This window comes from Syngnathus scovelli, chromosome 4, assembly GCF_024217435.2.
Source record: "Syngnathus scovelli strain Florida chromosome 4, RoL_Ssco_1.2, whole genome shotgun sequence".
Classification (NCBI taxonomy): Eukaryota; Metazoa; Chordata; class Actinopteri; order Syngnathiformes; family Syngnathidae; genus Syngnathus; species Syngnathus scovelli.
The window spans coordinates 7,886,128-7,901,445 of NC_090850.1; the positions used below are offsets into that span (position 1 = coordinate 7,886,128).

At 40.6% G+C, this 15,318-nt stretch overlaps 1 protein-coding gene across 1 annotated transcript in view; it reads left to right on the forward strand.

Annotated features, from left to right (window-relative positions):
* The first annotated feature begins 2,726 nt into the window (after positions 1-2,726).
* iqgap1 (IQ motif containing GTPase activating protein 1) overlaps positions 2,727-15,318 on the forward strand; it is a 40,447-nt gene continuing 27,855 nt past the window's right edge. Inside the window, exons 1-2 of the mRNA XM_049717772.2 lie at positions 2,727-2,948; positions 4,295-4,397. Of these exons, the coding sequence (XP_049573729.1) occupies positions 2,903-2,948; positions 4,295-4,397 (149 nt within the window). The 5' untranslated portion in view covers positions 2,727-2,902. The remainder of the gene's footprint in view (positions 2,949-4,294; positions 4,398-15,318) is intronic.

Consider the following 15,318-nt stretch of genomic DNA (forward strand, 5'->3'; position numbering starts at 1 on the left):
ATATCTTATCAATGTCTTTTTCCAAAACCTGCCCTGATGAGAAACAACACAAACAACCAAGAAAATCAGGAGTCGGAATGTATTTTTGCTTAGCACAGGTACACCCTGACATGTCTTGAATGCAAAGAGAAAGTTGTGGCGCTCAAGAAATCGGATGTCTACTCAACTAGACATTCTGTTGACATTTTACTTGACTAAAATGGGTGGAAAGGTCATGGAAGTCAAGCAACTTCCGGCTAATCAAAGCGGCTCCCCTCATTCCGTCTGGGTGGTCGAAGCGCACAAAGTGCTTGACATTGTGCATGGAAAAGTTGACTCTCTGGGGTACGTGAATGTGATGTAGGCAATTGCAGACCACCCCTCCCTCCATAGTTGTGCTGGGCGGTCACTGGGAGTGCTATAAAACATTTTTACGATGATACCAATAATAATTTGCTCAATAAATTGATTTCTACAATGCTTCTAATGGATTGTCCCACGTTGTTGTCCTGTTTATGAATAAAATACAATGACATCCACCACAGATACTGACTGTGTCTCAAATCAAATTAAATCAAATCAAACCAAATCAAATTAAATAAAATCAAATCAATCTTTATTTGCCAAGTTTGAGCATGCAAAACAAGGAATTTGACTCCGGTACATCTCAGCCTCTGTACAACATTTAGGTAGCTAACAACATTCAGGACAACATGTGCAAAAATTGACAATTATTCTCAAACGTCCCCTGATCTTAAACTCCCAGGAGGGCAAGGAAAAACTCAAAACTCCCACTAGGGGAAATGAGAAACCTTGAGAAGAGACCACAGATGGGAGGATCCCTCTTCCAGAATGACCAGGCTGCAATGGATGCAGAGAGAACACATAATATGGAGAATCCAAAGGTAAAGCATCGAGAGCAGGATGTTATTGCACAGTAATGACTCTGAAACTCTATGAGTGGTGTGAGTTCATCAGAGCGACAGCCTGGGGGAAGAAGCTGTGTCTGTGTCTGCTGGTTTTGGCGTACAGTGCTCTGTAACGCCGTCCGGAGAAATCTTCCAAAATCACTCCACTTAGACCCGCTTCTAGCAGATTTATCATATAGTCTACTTTTTGCCATCAGATTGCAAGATGCGCCGGGGGCTTGGCAGCTCCGTTCGTCAGAGTACCCAGTGAGGCACCACAGTCCAAAACACAATAAGATGTGGCCGCAGGCAAGGTAAGTGTTTACTAATGGCAACTCTCTGTATTGTCAAAACAGTGACCTCAGTTTTGTTTTGGTTTAGTTAAAGGAAATCTTTATTCGTCCAATTATTAATTTGCTTTCAACAGTGACACGTCATTTTTTTGTGTGTGTAATATGTGTGTGTGTGTGTGTGTGGGGGGGTCCAATATTACAGGGGGTCCAACAAAGATTGGTTTTGTGTGATTGTTTTGGCCCTTGGGGACAGTGACAGCAGTAAATTCCCTCACTAGGTCACTAGGTCTTGGCTGACGTGCCACCAATCACATTAGCCTCGGTCCTAATTGCAGCCATCAATAACTGGTCACAAGAAATCAACCTCTTGTGAGAGAGAGAAATCGGTATTCTGTAGCAAATCTGTAAAACAATCAATGTCAGGTGCAATCAAAATTACAATATACGCAATCGAATTTGGTTGCAAACAGGCAGAAATTCTTATTTGATGCTTTAAACAGAAAGCCACATAAAAAAAAGAATACTAATCCAACATTTTCAAAAAGAAAGAAAAAAAAACAACGTTACTTCCCAACACATTCTTGAAAACTCAAAATTTACAGGAATGTGAAGGAAATATTAGTTTTTCTGTATGTGCCCCGTGTTGAGCGGCCAGCGGTTGGATGAATAATTTGTCTTGCCCAAAGTCAACTGGAATTTGCTCCAGTTCATCCGTGACCCCAATGAGGACAGGCAGTATTGATGGACAGTTGAGTGATAGAGCTGAATGGCTGAAATGAAATATTTCTCATCGTCAACAAGACTTTTATCTGCTATAGGAAGCAAATATTTCCAGATGAATAAAATCCAAAGAAATAAAACAATATGTGCTAGTGAAGGTATTTATGTAGTATTTGTATTTAACTATTTCATTATTTTTACAGTGACAGCTGTAAAATGTAGAACCAGTGAAACAGAAAAGCAGAAGAGGGACTATGATGTAGTTCCAGGCTGGGTCCCAGTTAGAAGGTCGACCAGTTGTCACATGATCCTTGAACAAAAAACAGAAGCTAGAATCAGAGTAAGACTACATGAGTGAAAATTAATAATTGAGAGACCCAGAAGTCGTGTGTACGTGTTTCTATGCTCGTGTGCGTTGTCTCCATCCAGCTACTCCATCTTTTCTGCACATTCCAACATGATAAATGTTTGGATAATTGAAGACTCAATGCTTGGATATCTTTCATTTCATATGAATCCTCAAATGGCTTTGAGATCTTTGATGTTGATAAATCCTAAAGTGCTTTGAATATCAAAGAGAAATAATTCATTTGATATCTTTGACAGTCTATGCTAGTCCGATATTTGTTCTTACGAGTAAGATAATTCAGCAAAATAGAAGAAGTTGAACGAGTGGCACTTTCTTTTCTTTGAGTAGGACTTGCTGTGTCAGACAGCAGGAGTCGCTGCGCCGTCAGGTATCGCCCGTAGGAGAGCTTTCAGTACTCCGTTTCCTGAAACGCATACTTTTGGATTAGGAAGAACACACCCAGTGACACAAGTGAGGTTTGAAGGAGGAGAAGAAGAAAAAAAGTTTCAACTCCAAGTGTGCAGTGAACTAACAAGAGGGCCGAAAGGTCCTTGCCGGTTTTCTTTCGCTTTAATTAAGTTTTTTTATCCCGTAGTTTGGAGTTTGAAGTGAATCTCGGAGTACAGAAGGTGGACGTTTGTCAAAAGAGGAGGATGTCAACTTCAGACGAGACAGACGGGCTGCGGCCGAGATATGGCTGTAAGTTTTCGTTCTTGCTTGCTTTTTTTTGGGGGGGGGGATGCCAGACTGGCGCCTTTTCTGTACGTTGCACGCATGAGAGCCTGTTTGCTTTTTTTGCAAAGCAACAAAGACGAGAGAAAAGTGTCTGATTTATATGAAGAGCTCACACCCAGCTCTGTGCGAGTCCTGGAAGCGTGCTTACAGCCTAATTCACACTTCCGCGTTTTCGTGCAGTAATCTGTCCGTTACTGTCTTTTCTCCTTTGCACACTACACACTACTGTTCTCTGCTTAACTATCTTGCCTGCTATTATTTTCCAGTGAAATAAACATTAACAGCACTTTGGCAAGTTCATTAGTTAATTAAAAATGTACAGGTAATGTGTCAATGATCCGAGAAAGAAGAAGTTTGCAGTTTACACTAGAGCACAGGTGTCAAATTCAACGCCCGGGGGCCAGTTATGGCCCGCCATATCATTTTATGTGGCCCGCAAAGTCAAATTGGGAATGGACTACTGTCAATACTAAAATTACAAATTGTATTCATTTTGAAAATAAAAAAAAGAAATTGCTAGCAATTTGTATTACTTTTCATCTTTTTAATTGTTTTACTAGTTTTTACTAGTCTATGATTTCAAAACTTGTTATTCATCAATTTGGTGTGTAGCCTATACTGTATATAATATAAGGTGTTGACAGTCGTAATGGCCCTCCGAAAAATGTATACTATGTCTATAATGCGGCCCGCGACACAAATGAGTTTGACACCCTTGCACTAGAGCATGAAAAGTACATAAGGCGTCAAGGAGGGAATATGTACACACAACTTTGCCAGTTATTTTGGAGAGCAAGATCTATCTGCTGCTGATGTAGCCTGTGTTGCCATTCAAGGCTATCTATGATCAGAGGATTCAAAGGGGGTCTTGTATCGCTCGCTCCCCCCCGCCCTTTCGAAACAACCTCTCCCGACAATTAGGAAACACTACTGCGCTCTGTACCTTCACGGGAATTACCCTATAAACATTCACTGCGTTGTTTTTCCAATGTGTAAATAAGCACAAAAGCATACCCACGTCAGACAGGCTAGAAATCAATTGCGTTAAGAAGCCACACAGATGACAAATAAACGAGCTTGGCTTCCTTTGTGAATTCCCTCAGTGTAAGGAACTATAGAGAAGCCAGCAAGCTGTGTGGAAAGTGGGCAATGCAACCAAGCAAGCTGTTTGTGTGTGTGGGGAAAGGTCATGTCGTAATGAATGATATTAAATTCATCGCAGGTTATTTCCGTTATGAATTCTGCCACCCAACAAATACAAATCTCTTTTTGTTTTTAACACATCTTTTCATATCCCACTCATGCTCCAGCTGTCCTAGATGGTGTGGAGCGACTCACGGCGGAGGAGATGGATGAGAGGCGACAACAGAACATGGCCTATGAGTATCTATGTCATCTCGAAGAAGCGAAAAGGTGAGAGCTCGAAGAAGTCCAATCCAGTGATCAGCAGTGTAGTTTGTCACATAACTGACAACTAACTTTGTTATAACTTGAGAACCAGCCGTATTGCTAGGCTATTGTTGAAATTTGGAATTGGACCTTGTGGTTCGTGATCTCATTAATAGGTAGGACTTGATTATTCACAAAACATGTAAGGCCTTTAGTACTCACTCAGTGTCTAGTACTGGCCCATTCATGTACTTGAAGCAGGTTACAACTAGCTTGTAGGTTTCTATCAATTACGTGGAATGCGCCATGAATAACTTGTAACTTTGCTATGTGAAACTCGCAAGAGTGCTTTTCATTTTTTGTCCTTATCTATTCCTTGTCTGGTCAAATTCTCCTACATGAATGTATCTGGATGTAGAAGAGAGTTTTGGCCTGATGGTTTAATACTGTATACTTAAGAGCTGCTGGAGTTTATGCCATTGCAGGTGAGGTCTGCTCCTTTGTTTGCCCACACATATTCCTGAGAGTGTGTTAACAGCTGAATATGTTTGCTTTTGCTGCTGCACGGGTAGACTGGGGCGCCAGCAGGCTCACAGATTTAAAAGAGGAAGGATTGTATGAGGCAGGAAGTGACTCAGTCCTCCGTTGATTTTTGTATTTACCACTGTTGCCACAGAAACAGGCCGTTGTCATAGCAACAGGTTCCGGAGTGAGTACTGAAGTTGGCGTTGCTGCAAAAGTAAAAGCTTTCATTCAGAATAGTTAAATGTTAGTTTGTAACCATCAACTCTGCAGTCATCATCCAGCCGTTGTGTCCTGGAATGTTTGAGTGATATATGAATGTTGCGAGCTTTTTATAGTGTAAAACAAAGAATCAGCATACAAGTAATGTGTGGCATTCTCCAGAGAAGAATGTTTTTAAAATATCCTCCCAAGTTTTTAGTGACATGGCTTTTCCATCACATACCACCACACGTGCCAGATCACGCTATGACAGATTTTCTTTTCGGAAATCAACACGTCACTGTGGAAGAGTTTGTCTGTTACACACACATTCTCTTTCAGATGATTCTTTTAAATGTTTTCCGAGCTGTCTCACTGCATACAGTGGAACATCTCAATTTAAATGTCTCTTATGACGTACAATTTGAAATTTGGGGTAATAAAATTGATCTGACCAAAGCTGCGCCTCTCATTGATGTGCACAAGCGTGATTTTTGACTTGTTCAAAATAGTGTTATTATAAAATGATTGGACCGCACACCTTCTATCTCTGATAGGTTGTTTTTCATTGGGTGTGTTTATTCTTAGAAAAAATAAAATAAAAATATAAACATATTACTTTAGACTTTTTCTGTGTTAGGTTTTATCATGCTTGACTCTTAAATTCCTTAAATTGTTAAAGAAAATTTGTTTTGTAATAGTGGTGTCATCAATTTTGTATTATTATTTGCAGATGTTGACACTTTCTGACTCTTCTCTTGTGTTTTTTTTCATCCTTACTGATTTTTTGTCTCCCTTCTGTTTTAGCTTAAGTTTTGTTGCTTCTATTTTCGTAGAAGTTAATATTACGACCAGTACAATACAAATATAATGTAGTATTATTATTATTATTATTATTATCATCATCATCTTTGGTTGTCATCAATAATCAATCATCAATAATAATGGTGGTACTCGTTCAACATTTTATCTTAATAATATGGACCATTGTTGAGCCAAAAAGGACCCCTCTTGAGTTTGCAAGCTGACTTTTTCAAATGCTGGATTCTTCCCTTATTTCGTATTTGCATCTTTCTCCTCAGTTAATAATCATTTATGTCACCATGGTAGAAAGAATCCTTCAAAAGTATGAAGTCACGCTGGATTGATTTTAACAAGCTGCTCATGTTGGTGTGACACCTGCGTGCTGTCAGCTGGATTGTGGTTGACCGCTTGTGGAATGAAGGGAATTCGTCTTGCAGGTGCACAGCAGGGTGTGTGAGCACACTAACCATTTGAGCTGAAGGAATGCAGTGTGACACTTTTCTTTATAGCAACATTACATCTGATGTGTATTTATTGGAGCAAAGAAATCCTTCATGGCTTGAGTAAAGATGTCATTACTTTAACTGTCATGAACACATTTTTACGTGCATTGTTTGTATTTGGTTTGACATTTGTCATGTCACTTGACATAATTCTGTTTGCGGTGCACACCATTGCATAGCTTGCGGTTTTTTTTTTTAGTTTTACTTTAAAAATCATTATTAATTGGCGTGTGCAGGCTAAAATATGTACACACAGCTACATATTTATGTAAATGAATTCTTTTATTTACAGTGCAAACTACAGTATTCCTTTTAGACCTTGTTAAATGCAACCAGTGGGGAAGAAGCTTGTTTTTCAACAAATTATTTATATTCGTTAAACTTGTTTTTGAAGTGAATGTCGATTGGACACGTCACAATTGCTAACCTCTCTGTTGATCTCGCAACAGCTCTGATGCCATTTGCTCTTAAGAGGTGTTTTGTAAATAGATGTATTGTTACAGCTTATTTTCCATGACAACATCTAATGTGTGACACTCACCTTATGGGAACATGAGATTAATGAGAGAAATTTGGAATTGCAAATATTATTCACACCCGACTTTGGTTGTTATAGTTTTTTAATTAATGCTCACGCAGAATATGCGTGTGGTTTGAAGCAATTTTTGAATAAATATGTAGATGAACATTACGAGCGCTCGTATATGCTAATGAGGAATTGATAGTTCTGCGTTTCGAAAAATTAATCAATCTACATTCATTCCACAGATTGTGTATTATTGCGAGTGTAGTTTGCAGTGGTGTACAACAGCACTGTATCACAGATAGCTAATATTTTGTTTACCTAGTTTAGTTACGTAGGAGTGAAAATATAACTCTTAGTATGGTGCAGTATGACACCACTGCAAACTACAACAATGACAATACCGTTTGTATTGTTTAATACGGACTTGAGTCAATTCAATTTTGCTTACTATTTAAGCAGAAATATTGATAATGTTTTTTTATTGTTATATATGCCGTCCACAGTGGTTAGGTGAAAAAAACTCTTACATTAAAGACAGCCATTCGAATGTTGCCTAAAAACTTATTTACACTCACTGGCCAATAATTTCTACTTCTTTGACAGTGTCAATAGCAACTGTGCTTAATTATTTTATATTAAGTTATCAACTTGATTTATGAGAGTTTTAAGACAGCTTGTATTTTTTGTTTACATGTGTTCTTCCAGCCTGGTATGTGTGTTGCAAGTGACTAAAAACATGGCTAAAGAATTCAAAGAATTTGGCCTGTACATTGCAGCGGGTTTCATCGTTGACAGTCATCTGTTAAGCAACTTTAGTTGACAGTAAAAACACTGACAGAACAACCCCTCACCAGAAAAAGTCTGAAATGTTGGTTTGAGAGCAGACAGTGGAGAAAAATACATTCCTTATCTTCCAACAGTCGTCACCACATTTTCCATATAGTTTCTACATTCGTTATGTCAGGTGACAACTGACATCTTGATGAGTTGGTTTTCCTCGCTCCCTTTCTTAACAGAAATGGAAACAAATGATTTTTCTTGTCTATAGCCTGTTGTACTTTGTTAGCATTTACCATGAATTTGGCAACCTCATATTTTACCTTCTGGACAAAATATATTCTTGTGCGGTTTAGCTGAAAGAAATGCATTTTTGCAACTGTTGACTTGTAGTAGTCACTGGAAGTTCACTTCACTTGACAACTAAATGGATGGCCTGGAGTAAAACACAATAAAGTAGTTAAATTTCTAAGTGGTGCTTTAACTTGCCATGGTTGCAGAGTTATAACACTTCATAGTCACTGAATGTTACTTGTACGTATGGAGCATGCTTGTTAGAGTGGGAATAAAATGAGGTAACAAGAAAGGGGTGTTTTTGGAATCTTGCTGTTGTAACAAGCAATCCCATCACAATGTTACAGTAAACTCCTGTTTAAAAGTTTAAGTTGACAGTAAACACATATATTCTCTCTAATCCAGCATGCACAGATAAATGTTGTTTTGGATTATACCTCTTTTGCAGCTTGATATAAATGCCAATTTTCAAAAGCGACTCCTAATCAACTCTCCTAAACAAGTGATTGGATCATGACATTTGCTATGATGCGGTAGCATCTTGATAGACTTTGTTTACACAAAACTCAATTTTTAAGGAAGTGCCATGTGTTCTAGCTGTGAGCCTCCAATGCAATACAAACCCAGTTCCTTCCTCAAGGTCAGCTCATTTACTTGTAATTTCCTGTTTTTAAACTGTGCAAATACTCTTGTGAATTGCTGCTGCTGAAGTACACATTATGCAACACCAGAGCAACATATATATATATATATATATATATATATATATATATATATATATATATATATATATATATATATATATATATATGTATACACACACACACACACACACACACACACACACACACACACACACACACAAACAAATATAGTATTTTGTGATAGGACCTACCCTTGGGTGACTAATGTTTGATCAGTGTCTGCACCTAATAAACAAAATGAGCTTTTTTTTTTTTTCCTTCAGTTAGTTTTTGAGCAAATAATTTTGTAACAAAATGTTAAACCTAAAACACACATTGAGTTTGGTAATAATCCCGCTAATATTTGTCCAGTTATCACACTTGCACTGGATGAATGAGCATGTCCTTCCCAAAGCCATATTTCTAGTTTGATTAAGCAGTGAGTGAAGTATACTATTACTATGTTCATCGTGGATTACATTGATAGAGAGCTAATTGTCAAAAAACTATTGAAAAAAAAACATTTCAAATATAAAAGTAAAATAGGACAGTAAAAGCGAAGTATTGTAGATTGTTGTTGTTGAGCCCTGGCAGAATAGTCGCACATTTAGATATGCAGGCTCCTCTGTCAAGGCAAGAATGGCGCCATTTGAGATTTTTGGCTGGTTGCACAAGTTGAGAAGGCTGATAGTTTCACTCCTGGCTTGGATTACAACCTGGAGAAAGTCATTGTGTTTGAACCTAGTGATGCAACTTGCCAGTCTACTGAAACTGCTGTCTCAGTTACCCCCCCCCCCCCCCCCCCCCCCCCCCCCCCCGACACACACACACACACACACACACCACCACCAGTCATCCCCTTCTCCCCATTTCCACTTGATTAGCAGGTCTACCTGACTCCAACCCTCAGGGCCACTTAGGTTTCTGTTTTTACAGCTTTTCAAATTTGTATCCAGCTCGTATTTACGCTCTGGTGGCCGCAGCAGCCGATGGAAATTGCTGAAATACTGCGGACTCATTATTTTTGTGAGCAATGTCACAGCATGCCTCTTACAAAGGCAAAAATCTTCTACTTGTGCTTTTCTTAATCAGGACGTACACTACCCACCATAAAACTTTTTAGTTACAATAGTGAATCATATAAGATCCAAACTATGTAACTAGCTGCTTCCCCAAGTGAAGCGAAGTTAGTTGAGAGTGAACAGGAGAGAAATAAGGCTCTACGAGAGGAGTTAAAATTTGTGGCATTCCAAATTTGAATGAAGATTTTGTCCATGTTATTGTAAAATTAACTCACTGGTTTGGGTTTAGGATGTTGTCTTCTAATTGGGAGTTGTTAAAGATTAAATTAATGTCCATAACGACAATTACAGAGAATAAACAAAAGAACAATCACTACTTTTCTGTTAATTGTCTAAACTTTTTTTTTAATGAAATATGTTGGCTGGTATGTTGTCAATTCACATACTTTCATTGTTTGTTTATAGGCCACAGTGCTGTCTAAACAATGGGACCGCTGAGCCCATTTGGGGGCCTCCTGCAATAAACAAAAGAATAGCACTTCACAGCCATAACTTATCTGCCAGGCTGGTCTGTTAATAAGACCCCATAATGTTTTAAAAATGATTAACTTAGATATCAATTAACTTTCAAGCCCTTTGTGTGCACAGTTAGTGAATAAGGATGCTTGTGCGGATATGAAGTCAGCAAGGTCACTCCAGGTGTCATGTAAATTGTGCTGTAGGACAGAGGATGCATTTCCACACCCGTGGGTGGAGGTAGCGCTGATCTTTTCCTGGAGAGACAGTGGTCAGTCGCAGGGCTCTTCCTATGAGACTGACCTGTGACCTCAGCAAAGCTCCAGTTTCCTACTGCGGCACAGAAGGAAGATATGATAATTCCTTTCCATTGTATTCATTTTCTGCACCCACTTTGATGTCATGTGAAAAATATTAGGATTGTTTTGGCTTTTGAGTTTCCCTGCAATTGTCATTTGTGTAAACCTCTGTACAAATTGATGACAACGTTGCTAATTTGACAACTCGGAGTACCGATATGCCAACTCCTCATTTTGACAATAGTAATGCAAGTGTGGTGTAATTTATTATCCTTTGTGTATGTTGACAGAGACCTGTTATTAATCAGACACTAGGGAACTGTTCTAAATTGAGAAAGAAATTGTACAACTATTATGAATATGGAGTACTGTATTTTTCGGACTATAAGTCACTCCGGAGTATAAGTCACACCAGCGATAAAATGCCTAATAAAGAAGAAAAAAACTTACATTAGTCGTACCGGGGTACAAGTCGCATTTTTGGGGGAACCTTATTTGACAAAATACAATGTCAAGTACAGACATGAATAGGCAACAACAGGCTAAACAATACGGTATGCTAACGTTACATAAACGAGGAACTGAGAACGTGCCTGATGTAACATATTAACAGTTATTCAAATAACTAACATAAATAACAAGTTTATCAAACCATCCATGTCACTCCAAATCATTAAATACATCAAAATCTTCGTCCTCTGTGTAAACAAAGCCGCTGCTGACTCCGGAAGTACAATCGGCACTGACATCAGACTCGTCAGTTGCGGTTCCAATTATTCCACAGGCCTATATAATTATATATAAACTATATATCAAAGTCAAAGTCAAAGTCAAAGTCAGCTTTATTGTCAATTTCTCCACATGCCAAAGACACACAAATAAACCGAAATTTCGTTCCCCCCTATCCCACGGTGACAAGACATGGCTCACAACAGACAAACAAGTAAACAAGTATAACAAAAGCGTGCTGAATAAATAATGAATAAATAACACAACAATAAATAAATAAATAAATAAAGAAATAGGAGGAGCAGAAAAAAAAGGAGCAAGTGCGCGTACAGCAGACATTCCCGAAAATAGCGCAACAGTGCCGCACGCTACGCAGAAGGGGGTAGCGAGTTCAGGGCCCTAACAGCCTGGAGAAAGAAGCTGTTGGCGAGTCTGGTGGTGCGGGAGCGCAGGCTCCTGTACCTCTTCCCAGAGGGCAGAAGGTCAAACAAAGAGTGAGCCGGGTGACTCACATCTCTGGCAATCGAGGTTGCCTTGCGGGCGACATGGGAGGTGTAAATGTCCTTCAGGGAGGGTAGCGAAGCACCAATAATCTTACCAGCCGTATTCACTATGCGCTGCAGGGCCTTCAAGTTCTGTTCAGTGCAGTTACCACCCCAGACAGCGATGCAACTGGTGAGGACGCTCTCAATGGTGCCACGGTAAAATGTAGACAGGACTGCCTGAGGAGCACATGCACGCCTGAGCTTCCGCAGGAAGTACAAGCGGCGCTGAGCTTTCTTTGCCAGTGACGAGGTGTTTTCGGACCAGGAGAGGTCCTCACTGATGTGCACCCCCAGGAACTTGGTGCAGCTCACCCTCTCCACCACAGCACCGTCGATGATCAGCGGCAGGTGTGTTGTGTGACCCTTCCGGAAGTCAACAATCATTTCCTTGGTCTTATTGACGTTCAGCAGGAGGTTGTTGTCCCTGCACCACGTGGTCAGAAGGTCAACTTCCGACCTGTACCGAGTCTCGTCGCCCTTCGTGATGAGACCCACCAGAGTCGTGTCGTCAGCAAACTTCACTATGCGGTTGTCGCTGTAGGTCGCAGTGCAGTCATGCGTCAGCAAGGTGAAGAGCAATGGACTGAGCACGCAGCCCTGGGGGGCTCCCGTGCTCAGCGTGATGCTGGCGGAGATTTTGTCGCCAACACGCACCACCTGAGGCCTCTGACAGAGGAAGTCCAGTATCCAGTTGCAGAGGGAGGTACTGAGGCCCAGCTCGTCAAGTTTGCAGATGAGTCGCTGCGGCACAATGGTGTTGAAGGCAGAGCTGAAGTCCACAAACAGCAACCTCACATATGAGTCCTTTCTCTCCAGGTGGGTGAGGGCCGAGTGGAGGGCAGAGCAGATGGCATCCTCAGAGGACCGCTTGGCACGGTACGCAAACTGGAAAGGGTCAATGGTGGGGGGGAGAACGGACTTGATGTGCTCCATGACCAGCCGCTCAAAGCACTTCATGATGATGGGCGTCAGTGCTACAGGGCGGTAGTCATTGAAGCAGGACGGTGCAGGTTTCTTTGGCACAGGAACGATGGTGGCAGCCTTGAAACACGAGGGGACGATGGCCTGCTGCAGGGAAACGTTAAAGATGTCCGTGAAGACACCCGACAGCTCCCCAGCACAGTCCTTCAGCGCTCGACCCGGGATGTTGTCAGGGCCCGCCGCCTTACGGGTGTCAATAGCGGCAAGCGCCCTCCTCACACCGTCGGCAGAGAGGCGCAGGGGCTGCTCGTGTGGGGGGGGAGTGGACTTCAGTGGGCAAGTGCTGTTCTGGGCGTCGAAGCGAGCAAAGAAGCGGTTCAGATCGTTCAGCAGACGGACGTCGCCCTCACAGGTCCTCGGCGCGGGCTTGTAGTCCGTGATGGTCTGAATGCCCCGCCAAAGGCTACGTGCGTCCTTGCTGTCCTTGAAGTGGGTGGAGACCTTGCACGAGAACGCCTTCTTCGCTTCTTTGATGCCTCGGGACAGGTCGGCCCTCGCTGTCCTCAAGCCAGCCTCATCCCCCGCTCTGAAAGCCTTGTCCCTGGCCCTCAACAGTCTGAGGACAGCCCCCGTCAGCCACGGCTTCCAGTTCGCGCGAGTGACGACGGATTTCGAGCAAGTCACATCATCGATGCACTTTGTGATGCAAATGACTGTAAATAATAAATAACAAGTTTATCGAACCATCCGTGTCACTTATTAAATCCATCGAAATCTTTGTCTTCTGTGTCACTTATAAACAACTCAGCTGACTCCGGAAATCAGTGCATGGAGTCAGACTCGTCAGTTGCAGTTCCAATTATTCCAGAGGCCTAGAGCGCCCTCATGCGGTCTAGTCTGAAAATAACACGTGAAGGGATATATACTACTAGTAAGTAAGTAATGTGTTAATGATCAAGTAATAATGTGTTAATAATTTCACATATAAGTTGCTCCTGAGTATAAGTCGCACCCCGGCCAAACTATGACAAAAACTGCGACTTATCGTTCAGAAAATACAGTAGTTAGTGGTTGCAGTTTAGTGTAGGTTAAAGGGGAAGTCTGGTACAAAAAAATGCTTTACAATAATATGGTCCATGCGCCTTCAGTAGTCTAGACACGATATTCCAATAATTTTTTTATCTCAGGGGGTGGCCATTTTGCCACTTGCTATCGACTGAAAATGACATCAGTGCATAAGTGCGCAGGTAACGACCATCATAGCGCGCCCGTTTTCAAGGTTTGGTCATGTGACAGTTGCAAGCTGAGCCCTTGGGCACTGTGATGTCATTTTCCGTTTACTCCAAGTGGCAGTATGAGACAAAATGGCAGTCCCCAGAAATGGATGAAAAGGGTGGATTTTTCTGCTTAATTCATATTCCACAGACACAGTATTCAGCAGAATAATGTGTTTAGAATATTGGGGGCACATAGAACATAAAAAAATGACATTTTTTGACTTGACTAGACATACCAAAACACCATTGGTCCCAGATCTGTCAAACACTGTGGGCTAAATGCTAAATAAATGGCATGCTAGCTCAGTAAGAGAGAAATTTAACAGTACCAAAATAGTGTTCTTGTTGAGACACTGGCAACAATGTTTTAGACCAGGGGTGTCAAAGTCAAATGGACGGAGGGCCAAATAAAAAATTTTGCTACAAGCCAAGGGCCGGACTGATCGAATGTTCATTGAAATTTTTTTAAATGACGCATATAGTCTAGTGAACCTAATTGAACCTGCTGAAAACCTAACAAATATATTCCAATATGATTAGATAAATAAAGCAATATTTTCTTATGGCTCTGTCAGTAATCTTTAATTTTCAACAGACACAAAAGACAAATTTCCTTTATATAAAAATCCCCATAACATTAAAGGGAAATGTGCTTTCGGCAGTTTGCAAACATATTTTTTAAGGTTGTGTTAAACTTATAATCATATTAATATAATATCTAGTATCGGAGTGCTCGTGTGGATTGGTGGGTGGCGAAGAATGTGCAGGTAAATATTGTGTTTCTTCAAAACTGGGCAACCCGGAAGAATGTGTCGTCTTTTGGTGGTCACAAAAACGCACGAGTTTTAGTGTGAGGGACCCGGGACCCAGGCCTGTATTAGTGCGCTTTGTCAGGAATAAACAATTGGTAAATTTGGTCTGATTGATCTACTGGTCTTCTCTTTGACAGAACAAACTTGCAAAATTGTTAGGTGCGCCAGTGTGTGGATTGGGACATAGCAACTCATGTGTTAAGTGTTGATCGCAATTTGGAGTCAGATCAATAACTAAAATCCGTAGCCTAACAACATGAACATTAAATGAAAGAAACCTGTATTGTTTAAGGCACCATCAGTAACCTATATTTTATATTTTAGCAAAAGTGGTCTAAATTTACTTCAAAGAAAAAAATAATAGCAATTTTCTTTCATCCACTCAACTGAAATATTTTTAAAATATAATTGGATTGAAATACAATAAAATAAAATGCAAAAATCTATTAATCAAAAACACTTTCCTCAAGGAGAAGTAACATGCAGTGAAAACAAATATTAAACTTTAACTTTT